The sequence below is a fragment of the Hibiscus syriacus genome, unplaced genomic scaffold (assembly GCF_006381635.1).
Source record: "Hibiscus syriacus cultivar Baekdansim isolate YM2019G1 unplaced genomic scaffold, ASM638163v2 tig00001349_pilon, whole genome shotgun sequence".
NCBI lineage: Eukaryota > Viridiplantae > Streptophyta > Magnoliopsida > Malvales > Malvaceae > Hibiscus > Hibiscus syriacus.
The window spans coordinates 812125-837622 of record NW_024061867.1 but is presented as its reverse complement, the minus strand read 5'-3'; the positions used below and the strand labels follow the sequence as shown (position 1 = coordinate 837622).

Here is a 25498-nt window from a genome sequence, read left to right as displayed (position 1 = left end):
CCACGTATGCAAAAATAACATAGGACTATCCACACCAAATCGATTCTCATTTCTGTCCTGCACATTCCGATTGAATGTTTGGTGCCGTTCTGGGGGTTTGGAGTGTAGCTCTATGATCATCATCAAACCGTAGACTGCTAATTTCTTCCCTTGTACTAAATCCCCAATACTGGAAATTTCACTTCAAAACCCTAAAAACTTCAGTTCCAACTCTTTTTTCTATTCACGTTCGAGTTTCCAAAACATTTTCCTGGGTTTTCAGGTAATATGAAGTATCTCTCCTTCTCTAACATTTCTCGTTTCAACTTACTTGCCGTTTGCTTTTATAGTGTCTCGAATCTATACCAGCTGTTTGGTTCCCGAAATTCTTTCCTGTTTTTTGAAAAAGGAAGTACTAGCTAAGTAGTTAGTTCCAGCCAAAGTACTGGACCACTGGTAACACTTTTGAAATTTGGTGACGTGATTCAGTGCAAATTTCTTACTCTATTTGGGGAACTTTTTATTTGCTTGACATTGTTTTTATATTTGGGGAACTTTTTTATTGCTTGACATTGTTTTTTCTTCGTTTCTCTTGGCTTGAAAGGAATATTATTGTTTTTGCTTTGACTTGTGGTACTTTTTGAACTTAGGATTAGTTTTGATGGTTTGTGTTTTTTTTTTCTGTTCTTAGTTTGTGCACACAAGAGAATGTTGTTGGGTCATGCTAGTGGTCTATCTGAACTTCGTTCGTCAAAGGACCAGCTACTTGCTGATCCTGAAGCGCTGGAAGATGACTTTAAATTAGACAGCTCTCAACCGATTTTGTATGTGGCTTCCTTTGAAGAACTCGCAAGAAATTATCTTCAATATGACACCATTATATGGGTTTCTATATCGTTATTGCTGGTTTTGGCTTGGGGTGTTGGCATCATCATGTTGCTCTACTTGCCCTTTAGAAGATACGTGCTTCAAAAGGACATTTCATCACGCAAGCTGTATGTCACACCTAGTGAAGTAGTTTATGAGGTATGGATATAAAGTTAAGGCACAAAGATATAGGGTCTGAACTTACATAAACTTCTTGGTAGTTGTCAATGAGAAATAAGTTTACTTTGAGTTTAATCCTTTCTATGCTATTATTTTGAAGGTTTCGAGGCCTTCTTTCATACCCTTTTGGGGCAAAATAACAATAGAGAAGCATGTACCTCTTTCCCAGGTCATTGATATTATAATTGAACAAGGTACTTGTTCTGCACTTGATAGATATTTGGTTTCTTGTCTAATTACTTCCCTAGTTTCCTTTCTCTCTGTGGTGGATAATTTTGCAAGTGAAAGTTTCTTATTGATTTCTCATCAAGGTAAAAGAACGATACTATGTATTATGATCCCCTTTCCATTTATTGTTGCCTAAGAGCTGCAACTGATTTGATTGACAAAACTTGACTGTCATTTTGTCCATGAATCATTGAATATTTAATCCTTTGGCCATTCTTAATGATGTGGAATTCGACAGTCTTGTGAATAAAATAAGTTTATTCTATTCTGATTCTTAACTTGTTTTGTCTTTATTTGAGCACATGGCCAATATAAACTTTTCAGTACAGTGGTTCCTTCAGAAGACTAATTAATATGTTTGGTTTTGGCAGGCTGGTTGCAATCAGTGTACGGTATCCATACTTTCAGAGTTGAAAGCATAGCCCATGGAAAAGCGGCACCTGTTGATGAACTACAGGTTCAAGGGGTTGCTAACCCTGCACTTCTTAGAAAGGCAATGGAACTGATTTCTTATGTTATATTTTTTTTCTTTCTTTTCTTCTTTTCTTAAAAATACCCCTGGCATACAATCTTTGGAAAATGATGAGATTCATTCTCATAAACAATTACAATGAACTTTGTTTAAAATGTTTTGCTGAATTGCTGTTGTGCATGCAAGGCATCCTTATGGAGATTGAAAATCAGAAGTTCATATATCTTGCAGGTCATTGTAAGAGAAGCTGCAAAAGCTATACAGGAGGTTGGTAAAAGTTGGAAACTTTCTACTGTCACAGGTGAAGTGGAAACTGTATCTCGAATGACATCATCATTCACAGAAGGGCAGCCTATTCTAAGATCACCGGCCAAAAGTTGGAAGGTAGTTTGATCAATTGAAGCCTCTAAAATTTATAACTAATCACACCATTTCTCTGGTAAGCGTGAGAAAATACCTGTTCTTGGATAGGTCTATAATATGTCTTCCTATTCAAGTCAATTGGATTTAGGATGCAATAAATTCCAATTTAGTTATAGAACTTGGAAAAAAGATTGACCCTGTAAATCCACAGCTTTGCCATCAAGCTTGTAAGGTCATATGGTAATAGATTGTTTTTAGATTCTCTTCTGATAGGAGAAAGTAGGCTTAAGTGGTTTCTGATGGGAATATCACAATTTTTTTTTAATATTCAAGCATGAGTATTGAGTACAAAAGATAACTATGTCGTGTATCAAGCACTGCTGTAGGAAAACATTGGATTAAACAAGATTCCCCAAGAACAAATACAAGGATGCTAGTAAATATGTTTTACGGCATGAAAAATGAATCGCTTCCTTTCTGCATGCCATCTGTGCTAGTATTTCATAGTTTTATTTCCCAGCCGGATACATGCTTTACTAATTGCTGTTACATATGTTTTTCAGACATCAGCTTCACCACGTCATTCTTCCGTGGAGCGAAGATCAATGATGCCTGGAGAGTTGTTTATGCAAAAACTTGATGAAGTCACTAAATCAGTAAAGGTTTGCACCATCTCATTTCTCTTTATTGTACCGAGAAAAGGGTTGTCGGCATAGTCGGTTCTGAGAATAATTAGTTGACCCAGAAATGAATGTCAGAACTCCCAAGATATATATATTTCTTATTAATGTGTTTTTCTTCAACCCTTGAACTAATGCTTCATACCATATGCCTGGCCAGAAAATCGAGTTTCTCGTTGAGAAGTCCCAAGCTTCTTCCAAGGGTAGCTGAGAAAGGTGTAGAAAGTTTCAATACCGAGAAATGCAGAGTTAACTTCATATCATCAAACTTCAAGAGACTTTTATGTGCTTTAATAAGCAAAAGCTTTTGTGTTTCTTCTTGGTGTTCTATAAGTAGGGTTTACTTTTGTACAAGTTCATCAATTCATTGTCCCTCTTTTTTGCTGTTTTTTTCACTTGGCATGTAACATTATAAACATAGGCCTTAATCTCGGACTTGTAAATTTTCGTGAAGTAAAATTTGTACCATTGTCCAAGCTTTATGAAATTAAGTCACATAATTATATTTCATTGTCTCTTTCAGAATATTATCAGATTACTAAACGTCTGAATAATGCAAAGAAAAATATGAAAGTGAAATAAATAAATAATCCTTTTGTATGCATAGCCGTAAGGATTTTCTTTCGAAAATCATTTTATTTGAGGATAAAGTATACCTGAGATTATTGAATGACCATTTTCATTGTTAAACTTTTAAAATTAAAAAATAATTAGTAAAAAATATTAAATTTTATCAAACAATATAAAATAATCTTTAAACTGTAACAAATTATTATAAAATAGTTATTAAACTTATAAAAATTTTACACTTATTATGATATCAAAATAATATTTTATAATTTTTTAAAATTTTAATAATTAAAATAGCATTTGAATATAGTTAAAGTGACTTTTACGTAAATTACCCTTTATTTTATTACCAGTAGGCAGTCTTAGCCGAGACAGAGACTCATTACAACATTGAACTCACGTGCAATCCAATAGCTATCCCACAAAGCGACAGTGAATAGTGATGAGTGATTAAGAATTTAAGAAGCTTCCTTCGCTAAATCTCCAGAATCCAACCAACGGTACCAGCCTTGACGAAACTTCCTACCCGAAAGGAAGAAGAAGAAGAAGAGAGGAAAAAAAAAAACCCAAACCCGAAATTGGGGTCATCTAGGAAGAGAGAAATGGGCACTAAGAAAGTGTTGGTAGTGGGCGGTACAGGCTACTTGGGGCAACATCTCTTGCAAGGATTTTCAGAGATACAAGGAATCACCCCATATGAATTGGCATTCACCTACAACTCCTTTCCTCCTCGACCTCTGCTAGATTCCTTCCCCGGCTCTCTCGCTTTCCACGTTGATTTGAAGGCAGGAGCTGGTTTCCATTTCATTTCTCACCAATTTGGCAAGGTTTTGTTCCCTTCCTTTCGATCTCTTTCACAGCCACTAATTCTTTTTTAAAGCTTGTGGTTTTTTGTTTAATGGCAGCGTGATGTGGTTGTGAACTGCACTGCTCTATCGGTTCCACGCGCTTGCGAGAAAGACCCTGATGCCGCTACATCTATCAATGTGCCTACTTCTCTTGTAAACTGATTATCAAGCTTTACCCAAAATGACGTTACTCTTCTTATTCATCTCTCAACGGATCAAGGTCGGTGAATTGTTGTTGTTTTTTTAATGAATTCTATTTATTTGATATAATGTCTGAGTTGGAAGTGCTTTTTTTTCTTTTTGGATGTTGGATTTATTCATTGGTGTATGAAGGAGTGAAATCGTTTTACAAGGAAGAAGATGAAGCTCTTCCTGTTAATGTTTATGGAAAATCAAAAGTTGCAGCTGAGCGGTTCATCTCTGAGAAATGGACAAATTTTGCTATTCTAAGTAGTATTATATTTGGGCCACGAACTGTATCACCTGTTCCTAAATCTCTTCCTATTCAGGTCTGAAAACGCTTATCCTTTCCCCTTTTTTTTTGGCTAAAAACATAACTAGTTGTTGTTTTGTATATGATGATAACTGAAAATGCATGTAGAAAAAATATCAGGGGATTTGAATCTTCCAATTTTCAGCTAAATAAATTTAGGGATTAAGTAGACATTGCTTGGAAGGAAAAACATCCATGCTGATTTACATAACTCTTGAGTCATAACCCTTGTGAGTAGTTAAGTACACAATGACACTAGCAATACACTATGCATGTTTCCATTCATGATTATTTTGTTAAACTGTGATTTATAACCGAGCATGTTGCAGTGGATTGACAGTGTCCTTTCCAAAGGAGATAAAGTGGAGTTCTTTTATGATGAGTATCGCTCCCCGGTGTATGTCAAGGATGTTGTGGCGGTCATCCGGACTTTGATTGAGAAATGGTTATCAGGTATGAAGCTATTATCCGTACTTCTACTGATAAAATATCGTGAGCTTCTCTTTTAGTCCTTCCGCGTCTCCTAGTTTTATAGTTTTAATTGTGAAGGAAGATTTTAGCTTGATAGCATTAATCATTCTTAACTTGCTTATTTACCATTGGTTTGTTTCCTTTTGGTGCATCTATTGTCCATTTCCTCATTTTCACGGAGGTTGCTCCCTTTTGCAAGTCCTTGTTCTTCTTTTACTTCTGCAAAGACAATTTCATCGGGATTTCTTTTTTCGTATACACACACACATATATATGACATAGCGATTATGATCTTATGTTACTTATCCCAGAGGGTAAGAAAATGCAGTTGCTACTAAATGTTGGTGGACCGGACAGGGTTTCCCATGTTCAAATGGCTGAGGCTGTGGCACAGATTAGAGGACATGATTTGTCATTAATTAAACCAATATATGCATCATCTGTAAGTATACCTTACAAAAGCCATAGAAAAGAAGGGAAAAAAAATCTTATTCCACCGAACTTTGTCGTATGCTGTAGTTTATTCTTTAATTTATGGTCTAGTGATTCATCCTTCCTATAAGGCTCTCTGATTCTAGATAGGTTTTCTGTACATGCAATAAGCATAAACTGCATGATCCCGAAATTCTTACCATGCTCTCTCTTTTCTCTTAGCTTATTCCCTTTGAACTTGGATCGTTTGCGGCAACTTTTTGGTTTATCAGGTTGACCGTGGTGTCATGTCCCCTGCTGATATATCTATGGATATCACCAAGCTGGTTCAGTCACTGAATATTTCACCTACTCCATTTAAAGATGGTGTTAAACTGACACTTGCCTCTGAAGCGAACTTGTGATTCTAGTAACACCGATAGTTGCCCTTTTTTTGAACTACTTTAGCATCTAAAAGGAGTATAAATTTGTGTTTTGCTGGTATTTGTTGTTGATTATTAAAGAACATCTGTATAGCCTTATTGAACTAGTTTTAAATATGAAACTCTGGATATTGAAGTATAAAACTTGTACCCAGAATTCATTCATTTCTCTGTTCTAAGGCCTAAGAGCTATTCATTTGTTCAGATACCTTCAGAGCTGTAATAAAAACTTGAGCGAATAATGATCCCGTTGGAGCTCGATGTGAAATCGGACAGTTGAGGGTGAAAATTCATTTCTTCATTTGCATTCTGCTCGAAAATTCATTTGATCAGCTATCTTAACGTAGGCTGCAAGCTTCTCGTCATATGAAACCCAAAGGTTTGGTGAAACAGATTGCAATGTCTTTAATGTTGATGTCTTGTTCCATTACCGAGGGTGATGTCGAATAGTTACCCAACAATTGAAAGGTCGTATAAAGAGGCAAGTTGAAAACCCTTTCTCATTTATCGAGTGTCGATTGTCAACTTTCTTTGAAGGATAAATAGTTTGCCACAGGAGCCGACCAGCTGCACCTTGGCAACTAGATAAGGTGCTGCCAGTCATGCATCAAATCGTTTGAAGCTAAGTTCTGGCTCTATTTCAAACTCAAACTCACCTAAACCTTCAAACAAGTTAAATGCACATGCTTTTGAACCGCATACAATAGCGCCGCAGAGATGGCTCCTGTCGTCTTGAATATAAGCATAAATAGTACACTTTTTGATCACTGGGACGACAGAATAAAACACGAGACACTCCTTTGAAGAAGAAACAAATCCAACATCATGAATCCAATCGAGATAAGAATTGTTCAGATGAGGAAGATCAGTTTTTTCATGAGAATTTGAGTTCCACAAGAAGCAACACGTATCAAGTTTTGGTGACCAACGTAGCTGCAGCATTCAAATTTTCAAGATCAAGCGAATCGACGTACTTAGCCGATAAATTATCAAGATTAAATGTCAATTGATATATTAAACCGTTTTATTTGTAATATTTTTATTGGATTTCTCATATTTTCTATATCATAATTGTTTAGGCCTATTTTCACTAGTGAGATTTTTTTTTTGTTCGTTAATAAGTGTGAATAAAAATAAATGGGTTATATCGAGCGTTGATCTCTTTTGATTTAGAATGAGAGTGGTAGTCAGTGATAATACTATTGTTGATCATATTCAAGTTCTCTGTCTTTATAAGAAAGTAAAAGATGATGAGCGAAGAAAAGTTATAGTCATTCTTTTAGTCTTGATCAATAAGTTTTATAGTGATTCATAGTACTGATATCAAACTTAAGATTATAATGATTATTCGTAGATTGACATGATTTTTGTGATCAACTATTAATTGTTTTTGAGTCTGACATATCACGTAGATCTATTAGAGATCATGTCAAATAATCATAACTTATCAGTAAGACTTCAAAATTTCTATGTTCAAAAATATTCTTTCGGGGCCCCTATTATATATAAGTTCTTCAAAGATCTTGATATAATAAGAAGGTACAACAATAAAAGAAATAACGTTGTTAGAAAACAACTTATTAAATATTATAAATAAAAATTATGAGAATTTAAATAGTAAAAACGATATCTCAAAATTTAGGAAAAATAAAATAAATTAAAGTTAGAATTGCGGTCCATATTCCAAATAAGCGTTCGCGGTCCAACCAAATCGCATTCTCTCCCAAACACTGAGAATTTTCCAACAATTATAACTGTTTTCCGCTTCCACATATACTCTCCGCGCTCACACACACGACCTTAAGCCAAACAAAAATAAAATCATCAATAAATAGAGAGAACAACAAGATTATAGAAGTGAATAATTCTTCATCAAAATTTAGTATATAAATATTGAACTGAACTCACGTTCAGAACAAAACCACCACTCTACGTTTGCAATATTTTTATCAGTGAGTTTTTTTTTTTGGTGAATTCGGATATTGAAATATGGAGCGCGGAATGTGGAATCTGGCGAGATTTGTGGCGTCGAGACTGAGCCGATCGAGACGTTGCTTCTCATCGATGATTCCTTGTCCTTGTATTATTCACAAGCGTGGAGCTGATATTCTTCATGATCCTTGGATCAACAAGGTTATTTTAGCAATCTCTTTTTCTAAATATGATCTCTGATGAATTTGTTATATTTGCACTTAGAAGTAATTTCTTTTTTATTATTTTCCATTGTCTTATTGTTTTCTTATTGCTCTCTCTTTTTCTTGTTAAACTTCAGGACACTGGCTTTCCTTTGACTGAAAAGAATAGACTGGGGCTTCGTGGTCTCCTTCCGCCACGCGTGATATCATTTGAGCAGCAATATGCTCGTTTTAGTAAGTTTGATCCCTACTTATATTTTCAGGGCAGTCTTAGATTTATATTAAGAAGCTTTCAATTTGAAGGTAGAAATCAATATATAAGTATCTATGATTTGAGTAAATGAAAGGCTAGTATCTGATCTGATTTAGATAGTAAATATTTATTTGGATTTGAAAATTGAAAATCATTTTTCTCTATTATATATTGTCTTTTAGGAGATATTTTGGCCTGGTTGATCTTATCTTAATTTTTAACAATAGCCTTAATTTTGACACTTTTTTCAATCGCTAGTTGAATCATATCGCACCTTGGAGAAAAATACACAGAACGAATCGGATACTAGCGTTGTTGCATTAGCGAAATGGAGGATTTTGAACAGATTGCATGACAGGAATGAAACACTGTACTTCCGAGTAAGTTTCTTTGCTTGTCCCGGTTTCTAATATGTATACAGAACTTTTAAGTTCTGAACATCACTTGAATATTGCCTCAGGTTCTTATTGACAACATCAAAGATTTTGCTCCGATAATTTACACCCCAACTGTAGGACTAGTATGCCAAAATTATTCTGGATTATTCAGACGCCCACGAGGAATGTATTTCAGTGCAAAGGATAAAGGAGAGATGATGTCTATGATATATAATTGGCCTGCTCAAAGGGTAAGCTTCTGCAGGTTACAAATTTTTGCTTATTGCACGAAGATCTAATATTAAATTCAATTTCCTTCTGTTTTACAGGTTGATATGATAGTCTTGACTGATGGCAGTAGAATTCTTGGTCTTGGTGACCTTGGAGTTCATGGGATTGGAATACCAATCGGAAAACTTGATATGTATGTTGCAGCTGCCGGTCTCAACCCACAGAGAGTATGGGTTATGCTTTCTTCTTCTTTGTGCGTGTTTGCATGTATGTTCATATCTGTCATCTATATAATTTGAGTTATACATTCTTATCGGTACTTAACACCGATTAATTTGGCCTGTATCAACCATTTGCGATCATTTTCATACTTGTGTTTGGATGTGGGCTGTATTTGATATGTTTAACCAACAGTTGAAGCTCTCTGTTAGACTGTTATATTCATGCTTATTTGCAACCATTTGGTTTATATCTAGCTGAAAATATTTGTTCCCTGTTATTATTGTATTTTACGTTTTCAACTTTTTGTTGCTATGTCAACTCTCTTTTCTTGTGTTATAACTTTAATAACTCAATCAATATGTCTTTGACAGATACTCCCGGTTATGCTAGATGTTGGTACTAACAATCTAAAGCTAATTGACGACCCACTTTGTGAGTAAAATATGTATTTAATTACTTTGTTCTTATGTAGTTATTCCCTCATAGACTGGAACATATGAAATGTTTTCTGTTACTTTGTTTTTTGACAGATTGTTAAGATTTCTTTCGACTTTTTTTTTGGGTTTGGACAGATTTAGGACTAAGACAACCTAGGTTAGAAGGGGAAGAATATCTATCAATTATTGATGAGTTCATTGAAGCAGTTTTAACACGTTGGCCTAAGGCTATTATACAGGTTTCTTTCTTTCAGAAGTGAGGTTTGTTTTATGCTTGTAGCTTGATGTTTATTTAATGGTTTCCCCATTCAGTTTGAGGATTTTCAAATGAAGTGGGCCTTTGAAACTCTGAAACGCTATAGGAGAAGGTTTTGCATGTTTAATGATGACGTACAGGTGAGCACTTGGCTCAGCATGTTACTTTTATGGACTGGATTAGTTTCTTGTGTAATGCAGATACTGCAGCATCACTATGAATGCCACCAGTATTAGGAAGTTGTTCTTATCTAATGTCTTTTAGGGAACTGCTGGAGTTGCACTTGCTGGATTGTTAGGAACTGTAAGAGCACAAGGTCGGCCTTTGGATCACTTTCCAAACCAAAAGATTGTTGTGGTGGGAGCTGGAAGGTAATGGCCAACTTATAGATAATTCTCGGGATTTCATTCTCTCACCACAAGTATTCCACTGTTCCTTTGTGCCCATTCCATCTCTGCTTTATTTCTCACACACACACTTTTCTGTCTGGCATCCAGTGCAGGGCTTGGTGTTCTTACCATGGCCGTGCAAGCTGTTGCAAAGATGACAGGAAAAGCAGAAACAGCTTCCCAGAACTTTTTCCTACTTGATAAAGATGTACAGTTTTTTGTACTCTAGTACTTTTCATCCTATTTGAGCAAAGCCTTTTATGTTCTTCTAGATATGTATCGTCCTTTCTCGTGTAAAAAAGATGGAGAGTTCATGAACTAAACAAGTCAAAAAGTTCTACTAGAAAAATTATATATAGGTTTCTTTATATTTTATCTACTTCATTCATAGTTCTCTTCCCCCTTTTAATTTATTACTGCTAGTACAAAGTGCTTATGGCTTGACACTAGGAATATAAATGTTTTTGCTACTTTGTCACTTGACCCTCTGGTATTATTAATTCCGTACTCCATGTGGTGGGTACATACATACATTCCTAATTGTTTGTTGTTGGTTAAGGGTCTCATCACTAAAGGAAGGAAGAATCTTGATCCGACAGCGGTACCATTTGCTAAAGATCCTGGACAGATAGGGGAACTTAAAGATGGCGACTCTCTACTTGAAGTGGTAAGCTCAATATTAGTGCATGAGGGGCAACATGTATAATTGAAGTGATAAGTTGAATCTTTTTGTTCAACGATGAAAAGGTTGATGTTATGATACTCCTTTTTATAAGTACAATCTTTAACAAGTCATGGCTGTTCTTTACATATATAAGAACCTAATTGTCATGAATTTTATTCAGGTAAAGAAGGTCAAACCTGATGTGCTTCTTGGTTTGTCTGGAGTTGGCGGTGTGTTCGGTGAAGAGGTGGAAATTCCTATTTTTCTATATATCTCAATTACATATGACATTTATTTTGTTATTGGGGTGCAGTTTATGCTTATTTTTAAATTCTGATTACTGTTGACATTCTGCATTGTGTTGAGTTCCTCTCCGCTTTGTTGGCTCAAAAACAGGTGCTCAAGGCTATGCGTGAATCTGGTTCAAGTAGACCTGCTATATTTGCTATGTCAAATCCCACAATGAATGGTTTGTTTTCTCTGTCCTGCTCTTGCCATGCACTATGGTTTTCCTTTTAAAACTAGATATTTCGTCTTGACATCTGTTTGCGTTTAAACTGAACAGCTGAATGCACTGCTACTGAAGCTTTTAAGTATGCCGGAGAAAACATGATCTTTGCCAGTGGAAGTCCTTTTGAAGATGTCAAGCTCGGTATCCTCCATATCTTGTCTGAAAGATATAGCATCATACTTTTACAAGCCGTTTATGGCAATGTACAGCACGTGTTTGTGGGTTTTCTTTTCAGTTATGGCTATTATTACATTCTAATCATTTTAGTGTTGACAGGTAAGGGCAAAGTGGGTTATGTAAATCAAGCAAATAACATGTACCTGTTCCCAGGGTAGGTGTTATTTTCTGGTTCGCTGTCCTTTCGTTCGTTAACTGTATTTCGATCTTAACTTCGGTTTAACCATTGTTGATTTTAATCCAGGATTGGCTTGGGAGCTTTGGTCTCTGGTGCTCGTTTTATAACCGATGGAATGTTGCAAGCTGCTGCTGAACGGTATGAATGTGTTTATTATTATATAGTTGCTTCCCTTCTTGTTATGGAAGTTGTGAATGAAATGCTATCCTTTGCATTGCAGCCTTGCATCTTATATGACCGACGAAGAAATCCAAAAGGGCATATTGTTTCCATCTGTCAATAGGTAATATTTCTTTGGCTCTCCGGAGACTTTTCCGTGTTCAAAAGTGGTAAAAAGTCTACTTGTTTTTCTTTGTTCATACACCCAAAATAAACCATTACCGTTATATATATATATATTAGAAATCAAAGTTGAATCTTCAAGTTAAATTTGGTGATGTAAACAATAAGATAAAATTATATTTCTCTAGACTTGTAGATTATAATGTAATAAGTAATTTTTCTAGACTTGCAGATTATAATGTGATGTAGTTGATAAATGTATGTGTACATAAAAATGAAAAAGTTGTAAATTAAATTTGCTAAAAGTTTTTGCGAGATTGTAAAACCTAACATCTAACTAGTGTAATTATATGTATTTGATAAATGTATTGTGTGAAATATATATCATATGTTCACTTTACGGTTTTAACAATACATTGACGGTCGTATGGTATTACAGTATTCGAGATATCACAGCTGAGGTTGGAGCAGTTGTCGTCCGAGCTGCTGTTGAAGAGGAAGTGGCTGAAGGGTATTTACAAGTGGGTCCTAGAGATCTGGCCAGCATGTCAGAAGTATGCAATTTCTTTCTCCGTTACTTTTGTTCTAGTTAGACTAACAAAATCCTGAAATTAAAGATGATTATATATTCACGCTGGATGGATGGGTGCAGGAGGAGACGGTGAAATACGTACGTTCCCATATGTGGTACCCTAATTACAGCCCACTTGTTCAACAGAAGTAGTCTCTCTTTCCCTCACACAATTTTGATTTGAATTTGGGTCAATTTCTTCGGCCCCTGCTTCAGCGGCAGAATATAAATAAACCAGGCTTTATAATTTTTAATAAATTTACATTTTTTGGCATAATAACTTTAAATTATTTAGTGAGTTTTAAATATTTTGAAATTAATTACCCTTCGGATGAACTTGATTTTACCTGAAATCTATGGCCCAAATAAAACAAAAAACCATACTGCCGACTAAATTTGTTAACTATTGCGGTATATTAGTGTACATATATAAGATTTGTTAACTATAAGGGTATATTATACGGTTAGTTATTGAAAGTTGGTAACACATGTTATATAAGTGGTTAAAGTCTTAAAAGAATTTTGTTATCTTTAGAAATCTTAAGTTCGAGCATCAGAGACTATAAAGACAATGAATTTTTATTATTTAATGATTAAAAGGCATTTAAACATATATTATACCTTATAAATATTCTAGATTAATAAAAAAATATTGAATTTTAATATGTACATCAATTGTTATTGATTTAAAAAAGTTAATTTAACATTAATTTTTTTATTAAAATTTTGTTTTTAAATCGTTAAATTATTGATAACCAAATAATATTACAAGTTGATGGTGATGAGAAAACTAAGAATATTATTTTATTTCATCTCATATCTTTTTTATTAAAATTAGAATATTTTCATTCATTTTTAATTGTAGTTATAAATTATCATTCTTTCACATTTTTTGTAGCTGCCCTAAGCATCAATGAATTTGCATCACTTTTCTCAAACACTTTATCAATTTAATTTTTTTTCAAATTCTCTTTAAAACTCATAAAATTAAATACAAAAAAATATTTTGAGATTTAGGGACATTCTCGAATTTAAAATATATCTTAAAATTAATTTATCAAATGATAATAAAAATGATAAAAGCATTAAACATTGAACTTTAAATAAATTTTAATAATTTAAAGTGGATTTTGTAAAGAAAATAATCTAAAAAGGAAAAAAAAAAAGAGATATAAAATGTGAAATTTTAATACCAATTTTATCGCCAATGTCAATTAATGGCGTGCAATTATTAATTGAAAGAAATAACCGAAAAATTATATTTTTTATTAAAAAAAAAGAAAAAACCTATTACATAATTATTTTTAAATAATTTTATATATCATTGATAAATAAAAGACAAAAGAGTCTAATAATAATAAAATAACTACATAACTTAAAACTCAATGATTAATTGTTAACGTGACAATTTACCTAACTACCAACCATGTTTTTTTTTCTTTTCTAAACTTTTTGGTGCGCACTTAAAAATAAAGCCCAGAGTGAACTAACCCTTCAAGCTACAACTTCCATCATATCCATCATATTTCTTTGATACTACATGTAAATTTCTTAACCTCCATCAAAATCTTCCTCTCTGCCTTAGGTTTGCAGTCGTAACTGGAGCAAACAAGGGAATCGGTTTTGAGCTATGCAGGAACCTGGCTTCAATAGGGATAACTGTGGTTTTGACTTTTAGAGATGAAAAAAGGGGACTCGAAGCTTTTGCAAAACTCAAAGATTCCGGTTTATCTGATAATGTGGTTTTTCATCAACTTGATGTAACAGACCCTTCTAGTGTTGCCTCACTTGCAGATTATGTCGAATCGAAATTCGGAAAACTCGGTGCTTTGGATAACAATGCTGGCGTTTTTGGAGCTGTTCTGCACCAGCAAGCTCTTGCTGAAGCCATTCAACTTGCTGGTTACTTTGTAAGTAATTTAATCTGTTCGTACAAGTGTAGACATAAGATCTGATCTGGAATTGGGATAGTCATTAGTGGTTTGAGAAAAAACAGATAAATTGTAAAATCATTTATTTTATGATGAAATTTTTATCTGTGGTGAAGAACAAAAGATGAATTAGGAAGGATTACTCTTAAATCATGCAGCCAAGTGAAGAGCAAGCCAGTCAGTTTGAGATTGCAACTCAGACATCTGAGTTGGCAGAAGAATGCTTGGAAGCCAACTACTTGGTGCAAAAAGAATGGTTGAAGCATTTGTTCCTGTCCTCCAGTTATCCTCCTCCCCCAGGATTGTCAATGTTTCCCCTATTAGGGGGTTGTTGAAGGTACATGATATACACATTTGTTGGGGGGACTCCCTCCTCTTTCGGGAGAAATCCACGAAATTTTGTTCGTCGGGCAGATGGTCGAATCCTCCCTGTGCTAGGTTCACAGAGCCGAGAGTGCTTTGGATGGGGGTCTTGCAAAGACGTGAGCGTTTTGCACACTTTGTGCTTGAACACCCTACCTATGTAACATAGGCCACAATGCGGGTGTGTTACGGCTCCAATCCGAGTCTCTCCTGGCTCTGTGATCCCGCCACCGGCTCTCAGCATAGTATAGATTGCTGGGGTTCAGTCGACAGCTCTCTTTTTCATGTTGAATTGCAGCATGTGGGTGACAGCTATCTTTTCATTTGGACCCATAGTTGCCTAAGTATTAGTTGCTAAACAACTCTATAAGCTTTGAAAGAAGTTTTAATTTTTAATCATCTTCTGCCATGGTTGTGCAGAATGTATCCAATCAATGGGCCAAGAAAGTGATGAGTGATGCAGAAAATCTTACAGAAGAACAATTGGATGAAGTTTTAAAACAGTTTTTTGAAGATTTCAAAAAAGGACCACTGAAAGATCAAGGATGGCCTACTTATTTCTCAGCATACACACTCTCTAAAGCAGCAATGAATGCCTACACCAGGATTCTAGGAAAGAAGTACCCAAGTTTCCTAGTCAATTCCATTGGCCCAGGCTTTGTTAAAACCGATATAACTTGCACTTTTGGGGTCCTAACTGCAGCTGAAGGAGCTGAAAATGTTGCAAGACTAGCATTGCTGCCAAATAATGGCCCTTCAGGTCTTTTGTTCCTTAGAAAGGAAGTGTCATCATCCTTTTGATGAAAGATTTAGCTAATGAATGTATCAGCTTGTATCTCAAATTGAAATCATTTACAGACAGATTCTCAGTTTAAAGTGATCTTAAAACCAATGAATTAAGCTTCCATAAGATTATATTTTGTATTTTTCTTCAAGCTACTTGGTATCTATTTTTGCTGAGTTTTAGATCAGGTGTTCCAAATGCTATTCAGATTGTTGCTTTGTTAGTGAAGGAACAAATGAAAGGGTCTTCCTTGTTAGATATTATAATTTTAATAATAGAATTATTTTTTTAAAGATTGATGCATGTTTTCAAATCGGGGCAGAGATTACCATAGTACGCATACTTTGATTTGGTTTGGATGGTAGATGGATTATTTTATGATATAGTGGGATAACATAGGGTCATTAAAATCATTGTGCATGTCAGACATGAGCACCACTAACTCCATTAACTAAAGAAAGAAGAGGTCAAAAGCTTAAGGCCCAGGTTTTTCTCCACAATTTGTACATTAACCTGTCCCAAAATTTAAGCATCTCCAATCACCTGTGCGGCCAATTAACCAGCTCAACCCCCATCAGAATTCTCGCCATCCCTCGAACCCTCTTTTTTTATATATAATAAAAACCAAACCCAACACAGCTGTTCCGATCATCAGCTCTCGTTTTGTCAGAAACCACAAACCGGGGTGGTCGAGTTGCATCTTTTGTTCTTGCCCAACAGTTCCTCCGTTCCATCGACAAAACCGAAGCCACAAGCCAAGTTCTAACCCAAAAAAAAAAGACCAACAACAATGGCATTCACAGGAACTTTGGACAAGTGCAAGGCTTGTGACAAGACTGTCTACGCTGTGGAATTGATGACCCTTGAAGGTGCCCCTTACCATAAAACATGCTTCAAATGCACCCATTGCAAGGGCAAACTCGAGGTATGTTTCCATGTTTTGATTCTGCAAACTCGAACAACGATCCTCGATGAAATCGAAAAACGAGTTTAATAATTTGAATATGTTTATCTCTTTCCTTCATAGATGTCCACCTACTCCTCCATGGATGGAGTCCTGTATTGCAGGACTCATTTTGAACAACTATTTAAGGAATCTGGCAATTTCAGCAAGAATTTCCAATCAGGTACAATTTATATTTACTCTCACCCTTAAATTTTCTTAAAACTATTTACATTTTTGCTGCATGGTTAAGAATAACAACATTAATTCTCTTTGATTATAACCTTTTTACAGCGAAGAACGACAGGAAAGATGATCAGCCGAGGACTCCCAGCAAACTTTCATCCATGTTTTCCGGAACTATAGACAAATGCCGTGCTTGCGAGAAGACAGTGTATCCATTGGAAAAGGTCACAATGGAAGGGGAATTGTACCACAAGAATTGCTTCCGGTGCGCTCACGGCGGATGTCCATTGACCCACTCGTCGTACGCGTCGCTCGACGGCGTGCTGTACTGCAAGCACCACTTCGCACAGCTGTTCATGGTGAAAGGGAACTACACCCACGTCCTCGAGGCTGCCGCGCATAGGAGGAACAGCTCCGCCTCCTCTTCCACCGACTTCGCTGAAAACAACCGAGCTGATCAAGAATATGATGCGCCGGCCGATCAAGACGAAACCGAAGAGTAGTCGTGATACAAAGGAAGAAAAGGAAAGAAGACGATCGATTCTTTTTCTTTTTAATTCCCGCGCGCATGATGTTTTCTGCGCATGATTGGATGATATCAAAAAGTGAAATATTTTCCACCTCTTGTTTTTTAATTTCTCTCTGTACTTAAGTATAAACACCCTACTTTTTTATATTCAGATTCATCTAACTATTTCAATCAAATACTAGTAAAATATATAAAGATGCACCGACGTTTTACACTCACTCCCGACTCACCAACGTTTTCATGAGCCCCACTCCCTCCCGACTCACCAAGCACCTTCCCTCCTAACCTTCCTTCTTAACCCATCACTAAACATTGTACATGCCATTCGTTTATATAATTTAATTACTTCATTTTTAATCCCATTTTGAGGGGAATACGGAATACTTACAAGCCGTGTTATCTCTTAAAAATAGGTGGGTTATTTGTTGTTAGCGATATAATTAGGATAAAGATACCATACGCCCCTAAACTATGATCGCATGATCATTTAGTCACTAAACTTTCAAAAAAATTATAAACATTAATTAAATTTATTAAACTATTACAGAATAATCATTAAGCTCGTCAAATTTAATCATTATATTTTATCAAAATATTATATAACGGTCATTAGATTTATCAAATGTTATTATTATGTAATAATTTGATATTTTTAATGATCATTGTGTATTTTTTTATAGTTCAGTGGTCAAAATAATTATTTGATCATAGTTTAGAGACCTTCGGTGTACTTTATCCTGTACTTCATAAATATAAACATTTTCGAAAAAAATATCTGGATGCCCTGATTTAATTTTCTTGACAAACTCGGAAGCGACTAAGAATCAACCTCATGTCTCGTCTCTTCTACTAATTTCGTTCTAAAAACTAACATCTTTTTGTTTCCTTTAGCCACCAAAAATCAAACAATTAAGGAATCCCAAAACCCAAATCATTCGATTTCTTCTCCAGAAATCATTTCATTTTTCCTTGTTTTTGATAGATCTCTGAGATTTCACTCAAATTTGTGATCTAAGCCCCCCTTATTTTGATTCGGCTACCAAAGCGTAGCCTCTTTCTTGTGCTCTAGAACGACCCTCGGTTTTGCCACTATTTAAGGCGTTACCGCCTTTCTGAGAAGCCCTAGCTTTGCGGTTTGTTTGGCTAGTTGTGTATAGATTTCGGTTTATCTAGGTTTTCGAATCTGGTTTCTAGGAGATTAGGATTGTGATATGAATAGTAGAGGGAGGTATCCACCGGGGATCGGTGCTGGCCGTGGTGGCGGAGTGAACGCGAGCCCTAGCTTTCAGTCCAGGCCTTCGCAACAGCAGTACGTGCAGAGGAATTTGGTGCAGAATCACCAGCATTTTCAACAACAGCAGCAGCAGCAGCATCATCACCAGCAACAGCTGTGGCTCAGACGAAACCAATTGCCCGGCGGCAATGACTCTAATGTGGTCGACGAGGTCGAGAAGACCGTGCAATCCGAAGCCGTCGACTCTAGGTCCCTTTTCATTTATTCTCATCTTTTTTGTTATTTCGAGATACGAAAAATCTTTGTTTCTATTGTTTTGTTGCATTCTCTCTCAATAGAAGGCGATTTTACAGGTTTTTGAATATTGTAGTCATCTTATGCAATAGTTCTATGGTTTGATTTAGTACTGAACTTTCCATTTGTTTGGAAGGACTCGATTATTCAGAGAAAGGTTGCTTTTGTTGCTTTAGACTGTTAGTATTTTATTTAACTATGAGTTGGAATTTTCTCTTGCACATGATGTGGATGGTAACTTAATCTTTATTTGATTTTTCACAAATTGAGTTTTCTATGCTTAATTTTCCCTTTAATAAACGTATCAGGTTTGTTGTTTATGGTTTCACGGTTGTTTACATCTTTTATTACATCCTCTTTCAGCTCGCAAGATTGGAAGGCAAGGCTAAAGATGCCACCGCAAGATACACGCTACAAAACAGAGGTATTTATGTAAATGATATCTGTTCTGGTGTCGAATATTTACTTCCTTGTTAATGATACTGTACATTGTAGAATTATGATTCTAAAATTTCTTGAATGATTTTATGTATTTCACTTTGATCATCTTCATACCTTCATGAAATATTAAAAATTCTTCTCAGCTCCTTAGAATGATGAAGGAAAAATTGCTTTCTTATGCTTTCTTATGTTATTCTGGTGATACAAGTGGATTACTATTTTTTAATTCGTATTATAAATGTATAAATTTAGAAGTTTTTAACTTGGGGAACTGATAACTGGGGTTTTTTATGCTGTGGCCTTCTGTTAGTGCTGTTTAGGCTTGCAATTTCATCCTTTGTACCATATTCTCTTATTTTTGTGACATATATCTCATTACAAGGCATGATGGTAGTATGTTGGTGTTTATTGTTGTTTCAAATCATCTATTTACATGTTTATGAGCTTATCTGCCTATTAAATTGATTCCAGGATGTGACAGCTACCAAAGGAAATGAATTCGAGGACTATTTTCTAAAACGTGAACTACTTATGGGAATATATGAGAAGGGTTTTGAAAGGCCTTCTCCTATTCAAGAAGAGAGTATTCCTATTGCTTTAACTGGAAGTGATATTCTTGCTAGAGCCAAGAATGGAACTGGGAAGACAGCGGCATTTTGCATTCCTACCTTGGAAAAAATTGACCAAGATAACAATGTTATTCAAGGTTTGATCTCCATCTACCTTTTTTCCCCAGTCTTTTTGTGTGTACAATGCCACACTTGAGTTCTGATTTTTCATTATCCGTTCAGTTGTTTTTTACTGAATATCTGTTTTTTGCATAGCTGTCATACTTGTTCCAACAAGAGAACTGGCTCTTCAGACATCACAAGTCTGCAAAGAGCTTGGGAAGCATTTACAAATTCAAGTCATGGTCACAACTGGAGGTACCAGTCTCAAGGATGATATCATGAGACTGTATCAACCTGTCCACTTGCTGGTTGGAACTCCTGGGAGAATTCTGGACCTTGCTAAAAAAGGTGTTTGCATTTTGAAAGATTGTTCAATGCTTATCATGGATGAGGTAATAATTTGGTAGTTTCTCTGCATGTTTTCTTTCAGTTCGATTTTCTTTTTGCATTTTATCTGATTTTGTGTGTTTTGGTTTCTTTCAGGCAGATAAACTTCTGTCTCCGGAGTTTCAACCATCTATAGAGCAGTTGATACAATTTCTTCCAGCGAATCGTCAAATTTTGATGTTTTCAGCTACATTTCCTGTTACTGTCAAGGACTTTAAAGACAGATACCTTAAAAAGCCTTATATTATTAATCTAATGGATGAGCTTACTCTGAAGGGTATTACTCAATATTATGCCTTTGTGGAAGAAAGACAGAAAGTTCATTGCCTAAATACTCTTTTCTCTAAGGTTTGATGTTATAAAAAGCTTTATCTATTTTTCTCTCTTTACCTTTGTTTGGATGAGTTGTGATATTTATTTATCTCCAGCTGCAAATAAACCAATCAATCATTTTCTGCAACTCGGTAAATCGGGTGGAGTTGTTGGCCAAGAAAATTACAGAACTTGGCTACTCTTGCTTTTATATCCATGCAAAAATGCTTCAGGACCATCGTAACAGAGTATTTCATGATTTCCGCAATGGTGCATGCAGGAACCTTGTTTGTACTGGTATGTTATGCTGTGCTGTGTATTTTTGGGATATGAGCTAATCTTGTCTGCTGTTTGATTCTTTAACAAGTAAATCCATGGTTTAAGCTGATAGTTTGAAGTACTTTCTTTTACTGTTTTGGTAGAAAATAACTAATTTGAACCCAATGTTTCTGGCTTTAATTTTAATTTTATTTTGAGCAACATACCTCACGTGCCTTATAATCAATTCCTGATGCATGTGCTGAATAGGATTTTACTCTTCATAAGCATTCTGTGATAGTCGTCTTGAAGAATAATCTCCTAACATTGTATTTGTACTTTCTGCAGATCTTTTTACGAGGGGTATAGATATCCAAGCTGTTAACGTTGTTATTAACTTTGACTTCCCCAAGAACTCAGAAACATACCTTCATAGAGTATGTTGGTTAAGATATTTTATCTCTTGCGCGGTGCAATGTTCATATCATTCTTTTTGGTAATCCTCACGGATATTCTTTTAATGGGCAGGTTGGTCGATCGGGAAGGTTTGGTCATCTTGGATTGGCTGTGAATTTGATCACTTATGAGGACCGCTTTAACTTGTATGTTACCATACCCAACTTATCCATGGTACTATATACATCGAGGTTCTCCTGGTTTATTGAAATTTTGTGTGGTCCTTTGTAACAGGTATAGGATTGAACAAGAACTTGGAACTGAAATTAAGCAAATACCTCCACACATTGATCAGGCAATTTACTGCCGATGATTAATGGTAGATGTTTCCTGTTCAGCCTATGATGGTAATCGACGGTGAGCAACCACACGTGTCTAGTTTTAGATTACATCCACCAAAAGATCTCTTTGCTTGTTGTACCTGTGCAATTTATATGCTACAATGGTTTGCATTGTTTATTAGGGTTAATGAAGGTGGTCAGTCAAGGTGTTTGCCCTGGCAGATGGATGCCATGTTAAGTGTTGGTAGAAGACTGTTATTGCTACTGTATGTGCATGTAATCTTCTATCGATTCCTCGAATTCCTGTTTTCGATTTAGTTTAACATATGTTTGGTACTGTTATGGTAGTCTCATCATATGGTGGAAAGGATGTAGCTTTGTGCAAGGAACTTATGTGTTGTTTTATGTTGGTGCAGTTGCTCACCTTTGTCGTATGGATAAATAAAAGGCATCTATCTGACATTTAAAAATAAATGACTTGGCTTGCCTTTTTTTTCTCTCTCATTCCCATTTTCAATTTGTTTTGAGACATTGCTAGTTTCCACTTTCCTACTTTCATTCGGGTGTTCTTGTTTCTAGCAAGACCTAGAATGTGCTTATAAAGCGAGTAAATTGCATCACATGCTCCCACTCCATGTCCCTCCTTCAAAATTAATTTTTAAACTTTTTAATATTTCAATTTCATCTTCAAAATTATCGATGTATGTTAATCATGTATCTTGTAAAATAAATTTCAAACAATTATGTAATAATATAGTGTGATATAAATGATAATTAATGTTGTACAATGTTTTTGAAATCATTAACAAGAATGAATTTGAAAGGCTATTTGATTTTTGTTTTATTTAATATGTTATAATTCTCTGTGTTTTAAAGATAAATTGTTATTTTATTAATTTTAATATTAATTATTGTTTGTCATATAGTATTATTATATAATATATATCAGTTTGTATATGACAATTAATGATTTTGTTAACACAGAATATGATTAACATATAATGATAGTTTATTAATAGACTGAATGGTGGTTTAGGAATAAAACTAGAATGTTAAAAATTTTAGGGATCAATTTAGAATAAAGATCATGGTTTGAGATGAAATTAAAATGTTTTTAAGATTCATTTAGAATGAGTTTTATAATTTTTAAATAAAACTTTAGAAAATAATTTAAAATGAAAACAATAATTTAGAAACAGTTGTAATTAACTATTATAAAATTTAATTTTTGATTAGGGTGCGGTGTAATTAACTCCTACAAATTTTAGGGTAAAGTATACATGTGGTCCCTTAACTATATATGGTGTTGATTTGTTAAGTATTTCGACCATCAAAAGTTATATAGTGGCCCTTTAATTATATGATGTTGCTTTGTTGAGTCACTCGACTATTAAAAGTTACAAATGGTCACTTAGCTATTCATTATGTTCTAAATTTGTCATTTTTCATTAAAAAATTAACAACAATCTGAGTTGGATGTTAATCTGTTGTTTGAGATATGATAAAATTTGATCTTAGGATCTCAAACGGCTATCATATCTCAGACAATAAATTAACATCCAACTCATATTGTTGTTATTTTTTTAATGAAAAATGACAAATTTAAAACATAATGAATAGTCGGTTGATTATTTTATAACTTTTAATAGTTGGGAAACTCAACAAAGCAACACCTTATAATTAGGCCTGTAAACGAATTGAACATTTAGCGAATTGCTCGTGAATTATTTGGCGGGAAGTTCATTTATTATTAAACGAACGAACATGAAAAAAATTTTATGTTCGTTTAATTAAATGAATGAACACGAACAAAGGACTCGTTTGTTCATTATGTTCGTGAACGTTCGATTATTTGTTCATTTATGTTCGTTCGTTTATATTAGCCCAATCTCCAAACTCGTTTGAAATATTAAGACCTAATAAATTTTAACCTTAAACCCATTAATATTTTAAAACTCAATTAATTTTAAACCCAAATAAAAATACTCAAATCAATTAAATAAAATATAAATCCTAAAATTATTTGGAAAGAAAAAAACTCTTCTTGAAACGTCCTAATCTACTACAATCTAAAGACCGACAGATTAGTGCGTTACACGAAACCACTGAAGTGGTTAACCAAAAAATTCCTTTTTAAACAATTATAAATATCACGTGCAAATCATCTATCAAAGTCAAAAAATGATAAAATAATAGTTTTTGAGTTTACAGATAGGGAGCCCCAAAATATAGCCAAACAAATTTCAAAGATTGTTTCAAAATACAGTTATGACTCGAATACCAAAGGTCCATATACAATACATGTCCTCTAAAAATATATTCAAGACGTACTAAAAAGATGATGTGGTCTAGAAGGCGGGCTGCGCGATAAGCTCTTTAAACGCTCTTCCTAAGAACCTGTACATGGAAACAAATTTTGAACGCTGAGCTCACAAGCTCAGTGTCAGACTAATAACCAAACTATATTATATACATCCATTCGATGATCATGCTTGCAACATTAACATTCGCATATGAAAATGCAAATCTATACATACATATAAAGGTGGGCAACATGGTATGGTCGGAGGGTTTCGTTACATCTTAGAGACACACACCCCTCTAGCCTACCTAGGGTGAGATCCGAAATTTATACATCGAAATAGTTCACCCAACCAACCTACTCCATACGAGTACTTGGGGGCATCTATGCCCAGTCGATAAAGAAATTCCTTGTGCAGTAATTGAGATTTGTCTGGACATTCTACCACGCAAATGTTTACCTAGCTTCTAGAGTAACCAGGGTATCCTGATTGTTCCCCGAGCATTATACAAGTTAGTTTTATGATTTCCTAATTCATATCGTTTCTAGATGAAATTATAATCATTAGTGTTGTTCTGAAATGAAATCTTATTTATGGAGTTTAGATGGCCTTGAATCCCTAAACTAACCTACTTGAGATGAGAAAGGTTTCTTACCCTACTCTGGACGAGGGTATCAGTACCGACCTTATAGTATCGATACTCTTATATGGGGTATCGATACTTTTATATAAGGGTATCGATACTACCCCGAGTAACGATACCAAAAATGACTTAGATGTTTGAAAAAATAACTAAGTATCGATACTCTTATTTAGGGTATGATACCCTCGCCATGGTATTGATATGCCCTTGAGTATCAGTATCAAAATTGGATATTGGAATCCAAAATCTAAAAACGGTATCGATACTACCCTGTGAGTATCGAAACCTGACCCATAGTATCAATACTCTATGGATGAGTATCGATACTTACCCTTTCAAAACTCCCTTATTTCAAGCTAACTAATAAACAATATCGGTACTGTTCTTCTAGTATCGATACTTGAACCCAAAAATGTCATGTTTTGGCACAAAGATACAATCTAACTCTACCCATTTTCCCCTTTAAGGCCATTAGTAGATGTTTAAGTCTTTTTAGGTGTATAGAGGTCATAAGAAGTCATTTTTTATACTTAAAAACGCTTCAACTAGAATCTACCATGAACATGCTCAAGAATATCATAAACTAGTGTTAGCTAAGCAAATGCACTTAATGACCCACAAATGGTATAAGAAGGTTAGAAATGTGTTATTTTAGCCTTTAAGCTGATGAAAACGTCCACAAATTAACCAAGAGATAACTTCTCCTTATCCTTGGTTTTGGAACCTTTTCCAATCTCCCTTACTAGCATAACATGGGAAATGAGTTACTAACTTGTTTATGAGACTAAAATGAG

The 25498-nt window shown here is 34.9% G+C and overlaps 4 protein-coding genes and 2 pseudogenes across 4 annotated transcripts; all 6 read left to right on the top strand.

The window, feature by feature from the left end:
* The first annotated feature begins 76 nt into the window (after positions 1–76).
* LOC120126147 lies at positions 77–3277 on the top strand. The gene is made up of 7 exons (XM_039144421.1): positions 77–262; positions 671–1005; positions 1127–1220; positions 1626–1747; positions 1958–2110; positions 2653–2751; positions 2930–3277. The coding sequence occupies exons 2-7, from the start codon at positions 688–690 to the stop codon at positions 2978–2980; spliced, it is 837 nt and encodes a 278-aa protein (XP_039000352.1). The 5' UTR covers positions 77–262; positions 671–687; the 3' UTR covers positions 2981–3277.
* Positions 3278–3875: 598 nt separating this feature from the next.
* Positions 3876–6175, top strand: LOC120126176 (annotated as a pseudogene).
* A 1789-nt stretch (positions 6176–7964) lies between these two features.
* On the top strand, positions 7965–12889 carry LOC120126166 (NAD-dependent malic enzyme 59 kDa isoform, mitochondrial-like). Its single transcript, XM_039144442.1, has 19 exons — positions 7965–8138; positions 8278–8374; positions 8652–8773; positions 8854–9021; positions 9100–9228; positions 9595–9655; positions 9796–9899; positions 9973–10056; positions 10181–10287; positions 10414–10513; positions 10865–10972; positions 11151–11216; positions 11366–11438; positions 11535–11621; positions 11757–11811; positions 11902–11973; positions 12056–12118; positions 12557–12671; positions 12770–12889. Exons 1-19 carry the CDS (start codon positions 7995–7997, stop codon positions 12839–12841), a joined length of 1827 nt encoding a protein of 608 aa, XP_039000373.1. The 5' UTR covers positions 7965–7994; the 3' UTR covers positions 12842–12889.
* A 1006-nt stretch (positions 12890–13895) lies between these two features.
* On the top strand, positions 13896–15820 carry LOC120125482 (annotated as a pseudogene).
* A 637-nt stretch (positions 15821–16457) lies between these two features.
* On the top strand, positions 16458–17398 carry LOC120126139 (LIM domain-containing protein PLIM2b-like). The gene is made up of 3 exons (XM_039144417.1): positions 16458–16691; positions 16794–16893; positions 17004–17398. Exons 1-3 carry the CDS (start codon positions 16557–16559, stop codon positions 17396–17398), a joined length of 630 nt encoding a protein of 209 aa, XP_039000348.1. The 5' UTR covers positions 16458–16556.
* Positions 17399–18228: 830 nt separating this feature from the next.
* Positions 18229–22205, top strand: LOC120126130 (DEAD-box ATP-dependent RNA helicase 8-like). The gene is made up of 10 exons (XM_039144411.1): positions 18229–18907; positions 19316–19376; positions 19865–20099; positions 20218–20456; positions 20548–20799; positions 20880–21060; positions 21370–21458; positions 21550–21623; positions 21712–21834; positions 21941–22205. The coding sequence occupies exons 1-9, from the start codon at positions 18636–18638 to the stop codon at positions 21788–21790; spliced, it is 1482 nt and encodes a 493-aa protein (XP_039000342.1). The 5' UTR covers positions 18229–18635; the 3' UTR covers positions 21791–21834; positions 21941–22205.
* The last annotated feature ends 3293 nt before the right edge of the window (positions 22206–25498 follow it).